Here is a 21,373-nt window from a genome sequence, read left to right as displayed (position 1 = left end):
AAATCCCGACAACTAGTCATTCAGTTTGCCTTCAGGGTTTTTTTTTTCCCCAAACGCTTCCCTATATTTTTCACCTGTAAAACGTTTTTTTTTTTGCTTTCACAACGTGCCAAACAACATGTTGAAACAAGCAAATGTCTTACAGGTTATGCTGATAACACTTGTACCCTTTGATTTAGGACAAAAGTTTCCTTAAAATTAAACAAAGTTACAAAACCATTAAGAAGACAGCTGCAGCTGAAAAGAACACTCCTCTCTCATGAATCATGCAAATCAGTGAAAAGAGACGTTGAAGGAAAAGTACTAATTGTGTTGAGTGAAGTACAAAGACAGCTCTGATTTGACAAATTGTTATTTCTTAAGTCGCTTATCAGCTTCTTGGTTCAAGAACAGAGAATATTCAAATATAACTTAAGAATAATCTAAAATCATTACTATATAGAAAGCTTTCAGTTTTAATACAGACCTTGCTAGTAAAAGGCTGGACCCCCTTTTTGCCTCTAGAGCTTTATGGCTTTGAATCAACAAGGTTTTCAGAAACATTTCTCAGAGATCTTGGTCTATACTCACATGACCACATCACATTTTAGCTGGAGATTTACTGTCTGCACATCCATAATCCAAATCTTCTGTTCCACCAACCCAAAGGAAAAAACCAAAAGTTATTGGGTTGATATCTGGGGACTGTTAAGACTACTGAAATAGAGTAAACTTATTGCTATGCTCAGGGACAGAAAGAACAGAGAGAGGTGACAGCCATCACCTCTCTCTGTTCTTTTAATTCTTTCCATTTGTATCTCTTTTTTTGTGATTTTCACCACGTGTTTTGTTTATGTTTTGTCAAAATCTTTCTAACGGTATTTGCTAGGACTCTGTGTGGCTACAGTAAACAGAATCTTTGAGTCTTTTGCAGTTTTCTTTTAGAAGATGCTTGCAGCAGTTGTGAAGTCACAGTACAACTACTCACAAAGCAGAATAAGATTTTTTTTTCTTGAATGCAATTCTTAAAAACTTCACACTTTCTGTGAACCTGCTTTGAAAATTGACACTTAATTTTCCATCTGTATTTTTACTGTATATTTGTTATGCAAAAACATACCCTATGAGATTGCATCTCTAAGCTTGTTTGTGTTGTGACTCACTGCATTACATTACAGCAAGAATGAACAGCAAACAAAGATGACAAAGATGGGGGCTGAACTCCAGACAGTTTGCAGACATTGTTGTAACCTGCCTCAGTCTCAGGAGGTGGTTGCAAACAGATCTTCTTCCCCCAATAATTTCATGATGGTGCTCATGAGAGCAGTTGTTGAGTCAAAAGGTCATAAAACACAATTTCAGTCTGTGCAACTCTAGATATATTAAAGCAGGTCAGCAGATAACTTTAATTTAGATATTTGTGATTAACAAACATACTTACAATTAGATACATGGTTTGTTTTTAAGATGTTAGTGTAAAAATGTAAAAAGCACCTCAGATCGGAACTTTAACTTACATTTATATAACCTTTAAAAACTGTTGGACTTTTAGAGTTGACATTTTGATAGCTACATATATACCTTGTGGTGTGAATATTTATTGAAGAGCAATGCTTGAAGAATCTCATCCATGAATACATGTCAACATTTCTCCTATATGCATGACTTTAATTTACTAATTTCGAAATTCAGGACAGACGTTTAAATAATCCATAATTAGTGAACTTTAAATATTAGTCAATGGGCTGAACTCAATGAATGTAAATGATCTCTTTATTAAGTAGTATTCTTAAATGTCAGAAAATAAACCTGCAGATTTCTTTTCTGTTTTGGGTGGACTAAAGTGATGTCGTCAATCTGCTGCTGCAGCAGCAGTGTGTTGAGCAGTTCTGCCTGATGATGCACAAATAATTTGCTGCAGATCTGATGATGTATCAGTGAGATATAACTGTAAAAAACTTCAAGGGCCGCAGTGGAGTCAAATTTCAATGTAATCCAAATGGTCCGTTTAAAGTTTGATAAAGATCTTTCAGATTTAGTTTGATGCAAATCGGATCATGCATGTGTGTTTTAGAACCAACCGTACACAAAATAAACGGTCCTGGAATTGGCCACTTTGCCACGCTCACCTGCTCTATTCAACAGTCACTGTTCAGTGTATGATTCAATATCACCTGTGTCATCAGACACGACTTGGAAATCGTAAGTGTGAGTGTGTAAAAGGAGGACATCCATCAACAAGATATGTGACTTCATGTTCTAAGTAGGAGGGGCTAAAGTGATGCCACCGAATGACCATGTAAATGTGTTAAGAGCTGGTCTGGAATGACACACAAACAGTTTGATCCAGCTCAGGCCTTGTGTGTGGACGTTATTAGAGGCTTGGTCACTTGTACATGATTTGATGCAGCAAAAAGCTTTTGATAGCTTTTGATCTTCAGCACCGTAAGATTGAGTCGAGTCATTTTGAAGTCTGTAATTCAAAAGTGGTGGAGAAGTTCACTCAGACGGAATGTGTGTAAAACAGACAAAATGGCAGCTTTTATCCCAAATTGCCAACTTCCTTTTGGGTTTGGACAAAGGGCTCCAGGGACAATTTTGAAAGTTTTGAGAAGTTATGTGTCTACCAAATTTCATAATATTGGATCAAAACATGACTCGTTATATTCATTGTATTAAAAACTAAATAAAAATATACATATAAATGTTTTAAATGATACAGTATAGTTAAGCTAGGGTCAGTAAGTCCAGGATAAATGGTTAGATAAATACCAGCTTTGTATAAACTTGACAACGTGAGAGAGGCTTATTTAACTTAAGCTGACAATCTCTCTTACAACAAAGACCGGTTAAGAATTCCTAGTAATATAATCTGCTCAATATGTTTGGATTTAGGTTACATAAACTACAATCCTGATCTTAATTGGTGTGCATTATAATATATTGTCTGGTCAATAACATGTTATGAAGTTTGTTTTGTGATTGCTTGAGGCTTTATTCAAGAGGATTTGATGTTTGTCCTTTAAATTCCTTAAATAAAGGACTCTTTGTTTAGAAAGTGGAAACTAAGAGTCCACCCTTCACAGGAACAGAGGAATGCAGAGTTACCTAGAGGTCGGATTCATGAAAGTGCTTGATGTTAAACCCATAGTCTGAGGTTGGCTTGTTTCTTTTCTCTCTCTCCCTCTCTTGTACACAGTGTCCACAGCTACAGCCTCCACCTCTCCTCCTGAAATTTGAATAGCAAGTTAGCACCAGCTTGGGATGTCACTTACTAACAAACACGAATGCTATGCATTAGGAGGCATTTCTTGGGTCGCAGAAGGAAGCAACATTACCTTCAGAAACAGGATCTGTGACATTGTTCCTTTTTATGGGCGCAGAAATCATCAGTCCCAGACGCTTGACGGCGAGCTGCCTTTGTTTCATCGAGGATTTTGACTAGGCGGCAAATGTTCTTGTCATCTTTGCCAATAAGGAGAAACCACCTTGCTGAGAGGGCGTGGGAATGTGTTGACAGTAAGCAGACAATCCTGATTCCTGATTGTTTTGGTTTGCATACTGTTTTTTTATGATTTAGAAACGTCTTCGCAATACTGCCCAGTAGGTTGTCTGCCTGGTATTACATTGAACTAACTCTTTCTCTTATGTGACAACTGATAAGTATGACCTTAACTAACTGGTTTTAAACTCTCCTGAGAAAATTTGCATAATGAATTAACGTCTAGACGGAGACAATATTTGTAAAGTGGTTGTAGCTCTTTGCATCCATAACTCAAACATCCTGCCTCTTATTTACTCAGTGGAGAAGTCAAATATGCATAGACACAGCAGCTGGAAGTTCACAGACACAGCTCTTTGAAGTCAAAGCAGGCGTATACATTTCATATTAAAAAAATTTGTGCAGACCAGTTCAGACTATTTCAGTGCAAGGTATTCAGATTTAGATAAAAAAAAATGTAAGGATGCCATTCAGTTCGGTTCTGAATTTCTGTTCAGTTCCAATCTGTCTTCCATTCCATTCTTTCTTCTTATAAAAATATACAATCATAATGTTATGTTTCTACACTCAATATTATTTGGGATGAACTGAAAGCTTTTTGGTACCACAATAACTGAAAACTAAAACTTTCACATGCTCTGCTGTTCAGCTGATTTTGTAGATATTTTATGATTTAATTAAGTTGATTCTAGAAACTTTCTTTTATAGGACATGAAATACAACTTCTAGGTAAATTTTCATGAAGCACAAAGTATAGTCTTCCATAATCAGTCTAGAAAGTGTGTTTTTAAAATACTCTGGTGTACGGCTATAAAGCAGGGGTCCCCAAACGTTTTCCTGTGAGGGCCACATAACTTTTCCCTTCTCTGCTGGGGGCCGAAGTCAGTTTGTAACAGAAAAGGTGTGACAATTGCAGGAGTGCCTAAATGTAAAAATGTATTGTTTTCCAGAAAGCACAATCAAATAACTCTCTCTGGGTTCTTCACAGAAAAAAATCCAGGAAGGATTATAGTCCGTATTTTCCGAACTATGAGCCGTACCGGACTATAAGCCACAACCTCAAAGTAAAAAAAACAACAACAAAAAAAACAGTAACGTACACATATAAACCGCAGATATCTCTGCCGCTCCAGGTTTTCCACAGCGATGCAGCAGCACAGGGGGCAGGACACCCACAATTTTAGTCATTACAGGTCAATTGAATATCACATTTATTACGGTTGAAAAATAAAAAGTTGTAGAAAAAGTTTGGTAGTTTCCGAACGGTAACTGTAACAGTAAAAGTGCTGATCCTTTGTGTCCTAGCATGTGCTAAATGAAAATGGGCGCCTTCTTTTTCTTCTTCTTTAGATTTCAATGGCAGCTTGCGTCCATTATTGTTGCACTACTGCCATCTACTGGATCCTAATATCTATACCTCAAATTCTCATAATGATCCTAGTATTATTTAAAAAAAAACGAAAAATCTTCTTTTTCCCCTCAATGCTATTTAACTGATCAACAACATTCTCAAATTTCAATTCCCTATTAAAACCTAGTTCCGTTTTAATGGGCGCTTTCTTCTTTTATTTCCAATTTTGACTTCCTGCTAAAGAGCCCCCTGGTGGTTGAAGAAAAATCCACATATAAGCGGCTTATAAATACGGTATATGAAAAAAAAACTGAATGCTCTCTGGTATTGTTCAGGGGGCCGTACAAAATGTGGAGGCGGGCCGGATGCGGCCCGCCTGGGCCATAGTTTGGGGACCGCTGCTATAAAGCAACATCTTAAAACACTGTTCACTGCAGGTGATTAAATAACACCTTAAATGTGCATTAAACTTTCTTTTTAACAAAAGATGTGCTTTTGTCATATAAACTGTAAACAAATTATGCTACATTTCTAAAAGTATTGGATGACTTGTCTGTCCAACCATCCAATAGCTTCAACTTATTTAAGATTGAGTTGCAGGGGACATAGTTGGGTTTCATTACCCAAGCTTGGCGTTCAGGTATGTCCAACTATTTGCTTCCCACAACCCTAAAGCCAGCCTTTGCAAGTGGAGGTGCTAGCTTCTTTCGGCTGAGCTTCACTATTACCAGCAGTTACAATGTATTGTGTTCTCTGGATTGAAGAATCATGTATCGGTAACACTTTCTTTGAAGGGGGGGTGAATAAGACTGACATGACACTGTCATAAACATGACATAACACCTGTCATGAACATGAATAAGCCTTCATGAATATTTATGACTGTTGTCATAAAGCGTCATTCGGTAAATTATGACACTTTTAATACAAAGTTAACATTATTCAAAATGTCTTTGTTATGACAACTTGACATTAACCAAGAAATCATTACTGATATAAATTTGTTATAAAAGTATTACTGATTGCACTTTAAAAATTAGGTAACTTTATGTTATTAAAGGTAAAGTTTAATCAGTATGGCAAGAATAAACAGACACTATTTCCAGATAAAAGGTAAAATAATATTGTTGAAGTGCCATGGGTTTGTTGAGACCACATCTAGTACTAAGAATAAATATATCTTGCAGAACATAACAGTAAATAACTGATCACTTATTTATGTTTTTAATTAGATTTGATATATGTATTTCTTAAATTTTATTTTTTATGTCTGTGTTAATGTCATGGGGCTGATGACTCCATGACACTTTCAATTTGACTCATTAGGATTTGATTAAGAACCAAATTTGTTCTTTGTAATTTCTGTACAGTAAAACTATTAATCTATAAATCAATAGACAGGTCTATATAAAGATATAATCCATGTTTCTGTCTCATATTTGTATGGCATTAAAAGGATCTGGAACTTTTTGTTTTTCCACTGAAAGCTCTGGTTTGCACAATAAATGCCATGCGGGTGAAGTTTTATGGATGATACTCTGATGTCCCATTCTCCTGAAGGCAGCACAGAGCTGCACCACCAGAAACTGACAAACACTGAAGAGAAGAAGAGTTATGATTAATGTAGTTACAGTTCTATCCATGTTTTAATGTTGCAGAGCTAAGTTATTTTGCAAATAGATCAAAGTTTGAACTGGCATGTTATACATCTTTTATTTGGTCATTTTGTGGAATATTTAACAACTAGAAAATGACACAAAATAGAATATTTTTTCCACTCTGATTGGCTGCTGCTAGGCCTACAAATTTTAACTTGAATGTTCATTGCATTTTTCGTAGATGCCTGTGAAAATAATTTTTATTCACATGGCTGTTTTGTTTTCTGGGAAATTAGTTTTGATGATAAATACAGAAGCAAGCATAAAAATCAAAACATCTACAATAGTGATAGTAATATTAATGATAAAATAATAGTCAGTGCAAAGGAGCCTGCAAATTCTTTGGTGGGGGGCGGTGAGGGACCTGGATAAAGGCTGGGGGGCGCTGGCCCAAAAAAGGTTGAGAAACACTGACTTAAACTCTCTATTATCAGTGGTTTTAAGTGACCTTTGTGTTTTTACAACTTCAGGTGTTTATGCTCTTTTAGTAAAGCCACAGTGTCATTAAACATGACGCTTTAAAGCATGTTCGTACATTAATTTCAATAGACTGTTAATCTAATGATGCAATGTTGCTTTTTAGGCTACTACACCCTGGACATGCTGTGATTATTCACAAAGCTGTAAGAATGATTCATGTAACTTTCAGCAGTTATATTTTTAATACTGACAAGTGACTAATTTTAAAGCGTTACATTTGTCTTAGGTCAACTTGTTAGATCAGCAAAATAACAAAGATAAACTAAACATTTACGTAAGAAACAAATATTAGTTTTGCAGCGTGATGCCATGAATTTAATTATTTTGTGGTGACGAACGTTGTATAAGTAACATTAAAATACAAATATATTTTTCTTGTATAGAAATCAATCAAGCTGACATTTATATCTGGTTGTAGTTTGTTAAATGATGCTGTTTTGAGATTTGCCAAACCAACATACAAAAGCAATTCATTCGTTTAAGTTCACGGTCTTTCTTACATAATACCCTTTGACCCCTTTTGTTTACATACTGAGAGCTTTGGTGGAACAGACCTCTGGTCAGACCAAACATCTGTCTCAGAACATATTCTGGTTTTATTATTCGATGGCTGTGATGATACTTAGCAGGGTACCTTAGCCTGCTGGCTGTTTGAGGAAGATATGGAAACACATGTAAATTTTAAAGAGCAAATACAGCGTGGCTGCTGTAAATGGAAAGGCCTTTCCTTTAGCAACATTTGAATCACATCATACTATTTAAAGAATCAACCTTTGACCCAGACAGTCTGGCAGAGACGCTTTAATTTTACCAAACTAGCCTTTACAGATCTTAAGCAAGAGGTGAGTCAAATCAGAGGTTCTGTGGAACAGACTTGTGTTAGTTATGGTGTGTTCAACCTGTTATTACGGAACAACTAAAATCCACGCCAGTCCTGTCACTGTGTTTCCCTGAACATTCTCTTTGTAGCTTGTGCTGCTGCCTGTTTGAAAGCAGCTCAGTAATCCTGGATCAGGGAGCACAAAAGCCCCCAGAGTGTTGGTGAGGTAAGCGCTACATCCAGGACTTACCCCATGACTCTCCTTCGTCCCACATTCTGCCTGGCGGGGGAGATGGGGCAGGGAGGAAACGTCCCTGTCCTGGCTGATCCTGAACTCTACACATTGATGCATATATGCTGTGATACTAAACAGCCGCCACTCTTCTCTGTGTCAGAGTTTGGCTGCCAATGAGCGGGGACACAGTGGGGAAGTCAACCAGCTCTCCGCAGAGGAATAAGGCAGATGTGTTGGATTGGCGTGGCGTGACCAGGAGGACATAACAACTCTCTCATAGAGTGCCACGTCACTTCAGGTGAGTATCAGTGGGTAAACATTTACCTTGTAAACACTTTTGTCATCATGTGGTTTCAGGTGGGAGGCAGAGTGTTTGCTGTGAAAGTTGTAAACCCTTATATTACCGTGAATGTGGCTCTCCCAGCTGTGTGCAGGCTCAGTACTTTTAGCCGTCACAGGTGCTGCATTTTTACTCTGGGACATTTTCTGCTGCTTGTGGGATAGGAAACATTTGGATGAATGCTCTCCCAGGACTCCATGGACCTGCTGCAGGACTCCAGCCACACCATGTGGGACCTGAACACTCGACTGAAGAGTTTCATGGAGCAGGTTAACAGGCTGCAGGAGGCCAACCACCAGCTGGAGGCTCAGATAGCCGAGTGGAGCTTCAAGAATGCCTCTCGCAGCCAGAACTGGTCCAAGCAGGAGCAAACCGTCAGGTACCTGCGTTCACAGGTGATTATTAGAAATCATTGACTAATAAATAATAACAAAAACTGAAGAACTGATTCCATGAGATGTTGATTTTCAGACTTTTAAGTGGTAATGTTAAGATTTGTCCCAATTACGTCGTTTTAAATTGAATGTGCATGAAAGATTAAGCACCAGTGACTGTGGATTTTTGTCTTGTTTCAATTTAATGACTGCTTCCCATGCAGGAATGTTAAGATTCTGGTTTGAATAACTTAATGACAACAACTTAGCTACTTCATACAGTACATATAAATTTTTTTTATAGAGATATTAAATCACGATTAAATTCACACTCATTGTCAGTAAAAACTTGACAAGTTAATGCATATAAAGAAATCAGCTCACATTAGGTCATTATGTATTCCATGTCAGATAGAAATACTTATTTTTGACAACGGGGCATCGCCTATGGAGAAACTACTCACATCCATTCAGTTGGATTCAAGACATGTGATTCACTGGGACAGCCAGCAGGTTTATATACTTTCTCTGAAACCAATTCAGATTTCCTTGGCTTTTTATTCCTGTTGCATCTTTGTTTGCTGTTTGCTGAAAATTGTAAGTATTGTTATTGTGCAACACTCCCCCCTTCTCTCTCTCTACTTCCCCTTCTGAGAGGATGGAGATGTGCTACCAGCTCTCCATCTAACGGGTGAATTGAGTTTCCTAAATCTGCCGGGATTTACCCTGCCCAGAACTGAAGTAAACTCTGATTAAGCTGGTGTCGAGAAAGACTAGCCTGGTTTCTGACGACCTCCATCCAGATGTGCCACTCTTTTTCACCCTGTGAATTAGCCAGATTGAGAAGCCTGCAACCAACTAGTTTCACAAAGCACCTGTTAACGGTCGCACTTTCTCTTTATTACAACTTGCACTTGTTACTGAACCAGGTTGGTTTTAGTGACTCGGGCAAGTCCCAAGGGTGTTGTTTTAGTTTTGGGCTTTAAGCAACCTATAAAACATTTCCCACTTTTTCCTCTCCAGAATCAAACTTCATAGCTATTTTATGACCATCAAAGAACTTTAAGGTGACTCATTAATTGAATGTCCATAACATCTTTTAGATTTTTTTAATGCTAATTATTTTATTAGTAAGGCAATTTTGCAAGGGTCAATATAAGCTTAATTCAGTAGCAGAAATAATCAAATAAGTAAAATTAATCATCTAGTCTATCTTTTCCTGCAGGTCTGATGAGCTTTCGTCTCTGCTTCGATGGTGAGCTCACACAGGACTTGGGTGCTGGCAGGAAGAGTACTGACTTAGAGCGGCAGGTCTCGAGTTTTAGGGTGACTTCCTCTTGTGCGTATCGGTCTTCAGCTTCTTGTCTTGCAGCTCTGAAGCTTCCTTCCCCTCGTCTCACAATCTTTCTGATCCATTGAGATGTAGACGAGCTGGTCTCATGGAAGGAACACACCAGTTCTTCCTCTTTGCCTTTGTTCTTTGCCTTTGTCCTTATCTTCATCTTTGCCTTGGTCTTTGTCTTTGGGGTCTAAACCCAGCTGTTGAGAGAAGTGCGATTTGAAGCCACATGTTGCGGGGCTGATGGGTTGGTCCCCATGCGCAGAACAGTCTTTGGCTCTGTGGCCCCGGCTCTTCTTCCAGCTGCAGAGTTCTTTGTCCATCTCGATCTTGGCTCGAAGCTGCCTGAAGGATCCAACCAAAGATTCCTCTTTTGCACCCACCTTTTAAAGGGTTTATCCACCCTTTTGGTTTGTTTGCATTGGCTAGCACTGTTGCTGTGCCTGTCTCATTGGCTGACTGCTTGGACAGATGATCTCATATCCATCACCGTCTTGGAGACATTATGACCTGATGTCTGTTCTAATGACCCCGAGTTGCTCAACAGTCCTCCTACGTCTGTTGCCTGCCCAACTTTTTCTTTGGAAAGTTTAAGTTCAGCAATAAGGCCTTGGTCATCTCTGCCCTCCCATCAGTTATTCTTTCCCCCTGACCTTTCACCTACCATCTACCTCCAACACAACATCAGTGACCTTTAATTACAGTTACAACATTTTACACCATTTCCAGTTCAATGCCAAATCACATTTATAACCTTTTAGTTTCTCTGATTTAGCAGTCATTTATAATATTATAATAACCATAACTTATTAGTTACTCTTATGATAATCATAATGTGAGTTATTACAGACATTTCTGAAAAGAAACCTAGAATAATCCATTATTCTAATTATTTGATACCAAGTTACAGTTACTTGTTTCAACTGTAAGTACTTCCGCAAGTGTAAGAGTAAGTGTAAGTATTCTTATAATCAAACCAACATCAACCATTGGTTAAACCAATATTTATCATTGGCTTAATTATAAGTTATTATTATTAATTTAAGGATTTTACTCTGGGTTTTATCCAATTACTCAAAATGTTTAAATTTTATTCTTTAAACCTTTACTGCTTTGAAATAAGGAATAGTCTGAACTATTTTTATACATATGCAGGCTGGAAACTTCATCTTTCATGACTCTCTTTCTACCTGACTAGGATTTTTTATGATTAAATAGAAAAAAGTAGAATTAAAGCAAAGTTTGCAGGACACAATAACAACCAGATTATTATTTTTTACCATCTGAGCCTACTGTTGGATCTTGATGTCACCTGTGTAATCAATTTTAAAGGTAACTTTATTGATTGTTACTATTAAACTAAAATCTCCAGCATGGGGAAGTGGGATGATCTCGACTTTTCTCGACAGTATATGCAACTTGGCATGCTCAGCACTCTCCAATCTCCAGGTCAGACATAGAACCCCATTAAATCAACTTGCTGCAGAGAATCACAAATACTCGTCTGTGTCATTTTGGCTGGACTGGAGCCAGAAAACCTGGCTAATGTCACTCAACATTAATACTATGGGAATGATTCTCACTTTGAGGAATGTCTTGTTCTGTGGAACATTAACTAACTTGTATGATCGGCGCTGCAATGTCACAAGACTGAGGTTTATGGCGTCTTCTTTCTTTTTACTTGCTCTTTTACACTTCTCAGTAAGCGTCAAGGACTTGACAGATGTTTGATGTCTTCCTTTTTTCTGTTTAAATTCTCCATAATATAAAGTGTAGCACATGTTTCCATGACACCAGTCATCTCAACAATGCTGTTTCTTTATCGGTTTGTCTGTAGTACTTATATGTCAGCATGGGATTAATATTTTGGTTTTCGTTTGGGCACATACTTGAAGATGAGTAGTCGCCCTACAAGTGCTCCCTCACCTCTCAGAGGGTCTAGTAATACCCTTATAATAATTGGAACCTCATGTTTATAGTAAAGTCTGGGACTATTCCATGCTATCATTGGCTCTCTCTCCTTCAGTGTGGGTGTGTTTCTCTCTAAGAGTTGTATGTGTGAGAAACTAAAGAGAAATGAGGGTGTGAAATATATTTGATGTATGTGCCAAACAATACAGAGAACTATTTCCTCTTGTATTCTTCACTGGCACATGAGAGTTTTTGTTTTGTGCTTCAAAACAGCACTTCAAGAAAATTGTTTTTGATATTTTCATCTGGCATATGTGCTTTGAAGCATCATAAGGTCCCGTTGTTATCTTAAGTTTAAAAAAAAAAAGTGTTGTTCCTTTACTAACAACTGTAAAATTGACATCTGCTTTACATCTTCCTACCAGCAGTAAAATAAAAGTTTTTAGTGAGACAGTCTATATTCCTTTGTTCGAAATCTAAAATATTTGCCTGAACTGGTTTTTAATTCACTGAACAGACATTCTTTAAAAGACAGATTTAAATTTATGGAACCTAAAAACAGGAAGGGAAATGTAATGTTTTTGCCACTTTAGTGTTGCACAAGCAGGAATGCCACAATATAGTTAAACTCAGAGTTGTATAGTGTAACTATATTGAATATTCTTCACACAGGGATTGATTTTTTTTAATGATCTGTGCTTTTTATTTTAAAATATTGCTAATGTTGTTTGACTCTTGTCTTGCAGCCTAGCAGGCCTATATTACACTTTGCAATACATGGAAATAAGTGATGACTTTATTAAAATCCTTTCATGCTTGTGAACTGTATGGGTGCCAGTCACAAAAAACACACACAGCAGTTCAACAGGTCGGGGAGCTACGTTTCATAACTCTACACTCCAACAAATACTTTTAAAATACTTTGATCTGCTGCTGACATCATGCTGTACACTAATATGTTTTGTGTGAGATGTTTCTTACTGTCTTATATCTTGCTAAAATGACTCCTCTGCTTTGAGCTGTGTCAAACAAAGTCCATGCAAGAAAGACTGATGAAGAAAAAACTCACCGTTTGCAAACTTTACATTCCGGTTTGCAAACTTTTGCAGAATATTACGCAAATTTGGAATGAAAAGGAGTGGATGGATGGATGGATGGATGGATGGATGGATGGATGGATGGATGGATGGATGGATGGATGGATGGATGGATGGATGGATGGATGGATGGATGGATGGATGGATGGATGGATGGATGGATGGATGGATGGATGGATGGATGGATGGATGGATGGATGTCAACTAAGATTAGTTATTTATCATTGCCACTCTTCTGATTGATTTGAGAAGGAAAGCAAAGTGCAAATCAACATGTTCTTGTTATTTTACTTTTACGTATTAGATTTTTTTTTTCACCTGTGTCATGACCTGAATGTGTTTTTGTTCATGTGTTTCTGTCAGATTTGTGATCTCCTCATGGAGAACGCCCAGTTGGCATTACAGTCTGACAACATGAGGTCCAAAGCTGCTGCTATCCAAGCCAGGTCAGCTGTGCTTCACTTTTGTTTTCCTGAATGTTCTGATGCTCCACTTTTTCTAGTCAGTACTAAAACTAAATAGATGATTTTGAGTTGATATGTAATAGATCGGACCTAAAACGATCTATTTATCCTGCTAAACGACTCAATATCAAAGAGGCTAGCTAAGGATTGTTTTCTTTAAAATACATGGTAATATTTATAAATATGAGGAGCCTTTATGGGATAATTATTACAAGCGTATGGAATGGTCTCACTCCATACGGGAATGTATGCATTACTCTTTGTTTACATCCTGACTTCCAGCCTGTTACTGAGGTCAGTTCCTGCTTCTGTGAACCGGCCAGTATGCAAATCCAGGCAAGGCTTTGTGCCGCTTCAGCATTTTCACTTATGTATTGATGCGGAGCGACACCGAGCTCCCTGCCAACTCCCTCTGCTGTCAGCTTTTAACCCATGAAGAACAGAAGCAGCTCCTTGTTCTTTTTATAGCTCCACCTGATGTGTCTCCTGACCAGCTGAACGTGTCAGAGAGACTCTACATTCTGATAATGACGCCTTTAAGACTTTTCAACTTTTGTGTCATTTGAACGTTTATTGTTTTATATCTTGCCATTTTCATGAATGAAAATTGTTCTCAGTTCAGCTGTGTTGCAATCGGTGGAAAACTTTAACAACAGCTTTTAGAATTTACTTCAAGGTAATTTATGTTATAAATTTCAGTCATGAACTTAACTTAAATGTGCATACACTGCCCGGTTTTAGGTGTGAGACAGAGGAGAGGACCACCAGACGCCTTGAGCAGCAAGTGTCCCTGCTGCGGGAGGCAAAGCGAGAGGCAGACGAAAGCAGCAAGGCACTGCAAGCCGAGTGCCACCGCTCCATGACACAGCTGCAGCAGATGGACCAGGAGTTTATGGTCTGTGTTTCCCCTCTGCTATACCTTTGGGGAAATAAGTATTTGATACATTGTTGTTTCCTTACTTACAAAGAATGGAGAGATCTGTCATTATCATTGTAGGTACAGCTCAGCTGTGAGAGAGACAGCATATTTTCTCCACTGTTAATACACGATTAGCTTTATTTGCTTCCAAGTTTTCTTTTCCACCCTCTAGATGAGGCATACAAACACAGAACCTAAGCCTGAGGTTTCTGTAGTTATGTTGGCTTGAACTTGAGCAGCTACAGGATGTGTTAGCCACTTCACTTCACCTTTCTCTACTCATTTATTGCAGAAACATTTGGGTTTTTGTTCATTCAAATCCAGGTTGAATTCAGAAATGTGGACTTAATGACAAGTATATTATTGCTATTTTCAAAAGTTACTATTTACTCTGACAAAAAAGCCTCATTGGAATGTCTTTTTCAATTGTGGATTTACCTTGAAATATTAGTAATTTATCCCATATTGTGTATCAAATAGCATAATCAAATAATGTGAAAGAAAATTTATGATAACATTCCTGTCTGTATTATAGGGAGAATAGCAAGAGTTAGCATGTTACTGAAGCACATTAACAGTTTTAACCTTACATTTGCTAATCTGGTAGAAAACTAACATAACAAATGTTATTGTAAAATTATGACTCCTGTTGGAAAATACTTGTGGTCCCTACATGACCCTCATTAGGCAGCATTAAAATGATTAAAGGCATTTTAATTTGAGATGCCTCATGTAATTATTACCTACAACCGTGACAGGAGAGCTATGAGTGACCTGTTCCAACCTCAACATAATTATTGGGTGTGTGTGTGTGTGTTGCTTTGAGTTTAACAGTTCACAGCATCTTCTGATCTGCCTGTCTCTCCTTGACTTTCTCTATTAGTTCTTTACCTCTGCATTGCATGCTCTATCTGCTTTCTACTCAACTCATACGCCCAATATCTTTTTCACATTTTTGTTTGTTTTTTTTCCTATGTTCCCCTTGTCACTCCCATATTACTTTTAATATTTGTGTTTTTTTTCTCCTTGACACCCTCCACTCTGTTTGCATCATCTCCTTTCCTCCTCCCTCCCTCCCTTTTCGGCTCCCTGTGGTTGGCTGTGTCCAGGCAGCCCAGGCTCTGCAGCTGCAGCAGGCCGGCTCCTGTGATGCTCTGTTAGCAGCAGCAGGAAGGGAGGAGGAGGATGGCAAAGCGATGGAGCTCACCCAGCTCTTCGACCAAATCAGAGCGCAGTGCGACCAGAGCAGACCTGCCGGCCCGGCTGAGAGACACCGTGTCCTGGGAACAGCCTCAGACCCAGCTGCCGGCTTGGTGGGGCCTAGCCAGTCTGGATCCGGAGCAGCAGCAGCTTCCAGAACACACAGAGGAGCTGTTGCTGAGGTAGGCATTCACTTCCACGTCCTCACCCATTTTTTTTTTTACTTTCCCTTCATGGTTTCTGGCTGTAATCCAGCATGGCACACCCTTAAGACAAATATCAGCCCAGGAAGATAGTGGGATATCTGTGATGAAAGGCTTGCAGTTTAAAAGCTGCTGTTCTCTGTCTTTCTTTCTGTATCATCAGTGTTTGTTCTTTACTTCTTGTGGGTCTGTGTACGAATTTAATGGTTTGTCTCCTCACTTTTCTTATTAAATGCTGCTTAAAGAAGTATAGTCCTTAGTGGTCAGCTTGTGAGGTAAATAACCCCTGATCTTCATTAAATATATATATATATATATATATATATATATATATATATATATATATATATATATATATATATATATATATATATGTCTCAAACTACAGGAAAAGCCATTCCTAATCTCTCCTAATATTTTTTCAGTATTGCTAGATAAAGCTGAGTCTGGAATGATTATTCGACTAATCCCGTAAGCAGAGGTTATGCAATTCCTTTTTTTAATAGGATAAATCCACATGTTTTAGATGTGTATATTCAGTTCTCTGGTTTGTGTTGTTTTCTGCTAATCTGAGACATCTTGAGGAAAAAAACAGTGTGATCAAAATCACAGTTTTTAAAACTTTCCATTTTAGTTTTGCTTAGAATTTAAGCTAAAAAATATTTTTAAAAGATTGTAAGACAAAAAAGTTGAAGATAAGCAGCCAAGAAAAGAACAACCAAAGCTACAGCTATGGTTGTAGCTAGAATTTTAATTCATAAAATAAACATTTATATGGTGATTTATCCAGTGAGGAAGATTAAGTTGGAAGAATAAAGTGGGGACATCAAATCACCATGAAATTAAAATCTTTTTGTTATGAACCCAGTAAATTCGCCACATTGGTGAGTGACCACATGTGACAAGAGTACGACAAAAAAATGAAAATAACATAAAAATCTAGCAGCATTACATTGATGTTGCAATGTTCTGACCAGCAGTGTTGCCCTGTTTCCCACGGCTGTCATGTCTTCCATATTTCTGCACAATGACAATAAAATTATGATTCTGATTCTCTGATTTACAAACCAATGTGTCACCAGGATCGTAAATTACTTTATACTATAATTTATACTACTACGTTGTATTGGCAAGTATTTGTCTCCGTCTCACTTTTATCCATATAATCGGTTCTCATTTCAGTCATAAGGATAAAATTACACAACAGTGATGTGGCTGTGACAGCATTAGTCTAAGAACTCCATCTGCAGGTAGTTTAACAACATGTTGTTTGGCCCTTACAGATCACTTCAAGCTGATGCATAAGAAATGCTGGCTGGAAAGGAAGCTAAAATATAGTAGACAGGCAGGACAGCAGTGGTTTCACTGCAGCAGAGGACATGTAAAACAGAAAACTACATAGAGGGAACGCGATGAAGTGCAGAATTATGTGGAGCAGGACTGAGCAGATGAACCAGCAGTGACTAAAGAACCAAAGAAGAATTTATACTGAGGAGAAATGACATTTGTAATCTGTCCTAATATCAGTAGGTTTTACGACCCCTGACACTACTGAGCAGATTGGGGGCAGAACGTAATCATAGACAAATAGAATTAAACAGGATAAATAGCAGAAAGGGAACTAAGCATCAACCAGAAACTAATAAGTACTACAGAAAAAATACAAATAGTTAATAAGAAAGGCTGGGAAACTCAGACACAGTGAGAAAACAGGAAGTAAAGAGAACACTGAAAAGAGAGGTCCAGGCTAACCAATATAAAACATGAAGCTACAAATAAAAAACCAAAGACAATTTTAAACACAACAAACTCAACTGTTGAAACATGATAAAGTCCAACATGACGATCCTTGGTGGTCGATCTGCTGACTCTGCAACTTATCTTCTGGCAGGAAGTTCTGTTTCCCTCAGCATTGGGTTGTTCCTTCTCTTAAAGCCAAGTTTCCAATTGAGATATAATCTCATGTCAAAAGATGTTTCCAACACAAAAAACCGATGAAAAGAAATCTTCATCTGTTGACTTTCACAAAACCCATCTGTGAGGACGTTTGTAGCAAACCTCTTATTTAATGTTTCTTTGTAATGACAATAAGAAGTTGAACATCCATTCAACCTACCTGTTAGAAACATCTCTATCTGTCAGTATAACCATTTATTTTCTAATCACTGTGACAAATTGCCAGACAGGGCAGATGCAAATGTTGAGTCATCATCCATATAAGTGCATGTCCCATGTTGGGGATATTACTTCAAAGAATCTTTTTTTTTTTATATTTCAGAATAGTATGTTTGAATTTGACATTAGGTTCTAATTTATTAGATTTTAAATGTTTAAGACTTTTAGCTATTTGGCTCTACTATACGTATTTATACAGGAAAATCTTAACACCTCTGAGAATCGATGCCATGCATTGTCAACAGAAGGATTTTCACTGATAACAAATGCAAGTGCCTACCAACAAATTTTTAAATCCTTTTATTAAAAGTTTGAACTCCCCAAGAGTGGCCAGTCTGGAGAGTTTCAGGTCCTGCTGAAGCCTGTTCCAGGTGGAGGGACCAGAAAAGGAGAAAGCCTTTTTGCCAAGTCCAACATGACGAAGGAACTCACCGAAGGAACGCTGAATGTAATAAAGTCCAATATTTTTAAATAGACTTCTGATTAAATTCTAGAAGATGCATTTAAGTGAAGTTCTCTATCCTTTTTGTGTGTGTGCAACCTCTAACTTGGCTGGACTGTCACGTTTAACTTCTCCACACCTAATTGGCAATGAGTCAGAAAGAACTGCTGATTTGTGCTCAGTGAACTGTGGACAACTAAGACGCGTTTCAAAACAAATTCACAGACAAGGCATCTCACGCAATAAAACTTGACACTTATGTTAAGACGCTGTGAAGCAAGGCAGCCTGGTTCATGGGCGAGTGCCACGTTTTCAAGCTTCTCTACAATGGCTTTCTCTGTTGTTATTCACACAGAAGCATAAACTCACAACTGAATGTGATGACAAAAGGGATAGAGATGTTATCTACTCTAAATCAGAAAGTTAAATACTTTGGATTTCCAAAGTAGGAATCCACCTTGAATACAACCACAAATTTACTGTGTCTGGCTGGGAATTTATGTAGGAAACCAGAAGAAGTGGTGATGTATTTTAAGCATTTTCAAGTGTGGCATGCATTTGCATATAATCAAAACATCACCTTTAGCTGCAATTAGATGGTAGACTTTCACGTTATCCATATATTTGTTCTCCCCAGCATGGCTTGTGTCAAACTGCAGAGGGAACTTCTTGTGGCGTTCTTCAACAATGACGTTCTTCTGCTATAAGGCCTAAATTTGTGATAATTGCATTAGTTGTTTTGTCATCATATTCTATCACCTGAACCAAGGATCTTTGCAGTTCCTTAGGAGACCTTGGTAGAGGTGTAGTTCTTCCATTTCCTTTATATTTTCACAAGATGGTGTGTACAAAGCTCAGGATATTGTTTTATACTCTAACTCTGGTTTGAACTTCTACCCAGCTTTTTTCCCCCCGATCTTCATGATACTGATTGGTCACCAATGATATCTAACAAACCTCTGAGGCCATCACAAAACAGCTGCATTTATGAGGTTAAATTGCATACATCCTGACAGTATTTATTAAAAAGGTAACTTTTTAAAGAAGTTGGGAGGTTATTTGGGTAATGTGCTTTGTTTTATTTGGGAGAATCAAAGTAAAAGGGAGTTAGAACAACAGCACAGATTCTTGCATTGACTAATCATTTAACATACCAAAAAAATGAGATGTGAGAAGTTCATGGGCTGTGCATATGCTTGCATGGTACTACAATGAGCTGAAAGTATAGGAATAAGCACTTTAAAAATCATTTTGGTGATACTTTTAGCAAGACAAATTAGTCCATCTGTAACAATGATAGGTACTAATTACTGGTTTTAGATTTCACGATTTTCTTTTTTTTTTTTCATTTGTATGTCATCATAAAAATGTCACTGCAGAAATAGTTGAGTTGTTGAAGTGAAGGATCCGTATCGTTTACGTGTTGAGCCAGCCGGAAAATAAAACCCCTCCCTGTCCTCATCTGACGAGGGATCCGGTGTTATCAGTAACTACCTGCTGATGATGGGAAAACTTGGCTGAAACCTGCCTGTCCTGTGACTCAAAAACCGTTTTGTGTGTTGAGACAGGTAGTAAGCGTAGGTGGAGGAAGAAATTAAACACAAAATGCCTTACATAACTTCAAATTCTTTTATGTTTCTGGGGGTTTTTTGTTGTTGTGAAAATATTTGAATAACAACAAGCAGCTTCAACGGGTTTAAAGGCTCTGGTGAGGAATGCCTAACAGCTGTACGGCGTGTCGGCACGGTGCAGCTGTGCACGGTGCAGGCCTGGGTGTCTGCTCTGCTGTCTTGTTTGCCCAAACCTGAAATCCACACTGCCAACGTCGCCACCCGTCTCCTCTTCAACCCTTGGCTGAATGCTAGCAGGGGTAAAAAAAAAAACAAAAAAAAAACACTTACCTACAAGGTGTGGCATCAAAAGAAAAACAGGCTTTTCCTCTTTAGTGTAAGCATTGTCACACTAACCTCAAGAATTTAGTACAGTTTGGACCCTGATTGTGATATAAAACCACCTCAGCGATGAGACTGTGTGTGTACGTTGCATTTGTTTTTGCCAACTGTACAATATGACCCTTTGTCCATCATATAGGAAGAGGCAGCATGGGCGCAGGTGAGCCTTGGAGGAGCTGCGCTGAAGGAGGCCCGGGCTGAGCTGGCTGAGGCCAGGAAGCAGTGGCGCTCCTTGCAGGTGGAGATTGAAACCCTGCATGCCTTGGTGAGATAAGTTCATCACTCATCACCACACCCAGCCAGTGCGCTGATAAGACATGAAAAATGTTAGATGTCACTTTTGTTGGAAAAAAAGACAAACATCACTCTGACAGGTCAAAGAATACAATCGTCTTTGCATTTTCCAGTCAATTAACTTTGAAAACTTTTCTTTTCTAATTGTTTTCTCAACACATACAACTTTTTTACATTAATCTTTTTCTTTTTTTTTCCCCCCCACAGATTTTTTTCTGCATGGATCTAGGTTACAAAAAATACAAAAAGATGGCTGTTCTAAAATAGTATTAAAAGTAGTCTAGAGAAATTTAATGCATGAGGCAGACAATAGTTACACATTTAGCTATGCGCATCCTGCATTTGTTTGCACACAAGGATTCAAAGAGCCAAGAAATTAATGATCCTCTGTTAAAGTTACACAGCAAAAACAAATGTTATGTGGTGTCAAGTGATCCAAAAACTGAAATTTAAAGAAAAAGATATTAAGCGAGTCAGATAATTTTATTTATTTATTTTTCTCTCTCTCTCTTCAGGCTCATCGTTGTGCTAATATTCATTAAACTGAGGATAATTTTTGACATCAGCAGTTGTTCTTATAGATGGAAATTGGAATCTTTAACATAGCCATTCTGTAGGGCTATCTACCAAGACTCTTT

At 38.0% G+C, this 21,373-nt stretch overlaps 1 protein-coding gene across 5 annotated transcripts in view; it reads left to right on the top strand.

The window, feature by feature from the left end:
* Positions 1 to 21,367, top strand: part of LOC103463217 (keratin, type I cytoskeletal 18) — a 26,032-nt gene extending 4,665 nt beyond the window's left edge. The window contains exons 2-8 of one of the 5 annotated variants that reach the window (XM_081607707.1): positions 3,363 to 3,498; positions 8,186 to 8,323; positions 8,530 to 8,760; positions 13,450 to 13,532; positions 14,292 to 14,445; positions 15,579 to 15,851; positions 20,581 to 21,367. In XM_081607707.1, the coding sequence (XP_081463833.1) occupies positions 8,545 to 8,760; positions 13,450 to 13,532; positions 14,292 to 14,445; positions 15,579 to 15,851; positions 20,581 to 20,715 (861 nt within the window). In that variant the 5' untranslated portion in view covers positions 3,363 to 3,498; positions 8,186 to 8,323; positions 8,530 to 8,544 and the 3' untranslated portion in view covers positions 20,716 to 21,367. The other 4 variants (XM_081607712.1, XM_081607700.1, XM_081607702.1 and 1 more) reach the window with 4 other exon arrangements.
* The last annotated feature ends 6 nt before the right edge of the window (positions 21,368 to 21,373 follow it).

The sequence above is a fragment of the Poecilia reticulata genome, chromosome 1 (assembly GCF_904066995.2).
Source record: "Poecilia reticulata chromosome 1, P_reticulata-male-v2, whole genome shotgun sequence".
Taxonomy (NCBI): Eukaryota; Metazoa; Chordata; class Actinopteri; order Cyprinodontiformes; family Poeciliidae; genus Poecilia; species Poecilia reticulata.
The sequence above is the reverse complement of the archived record's forward strand: the minus strand, read 5'-3'. Positions and strand labels throughout refer to the sequence as shown.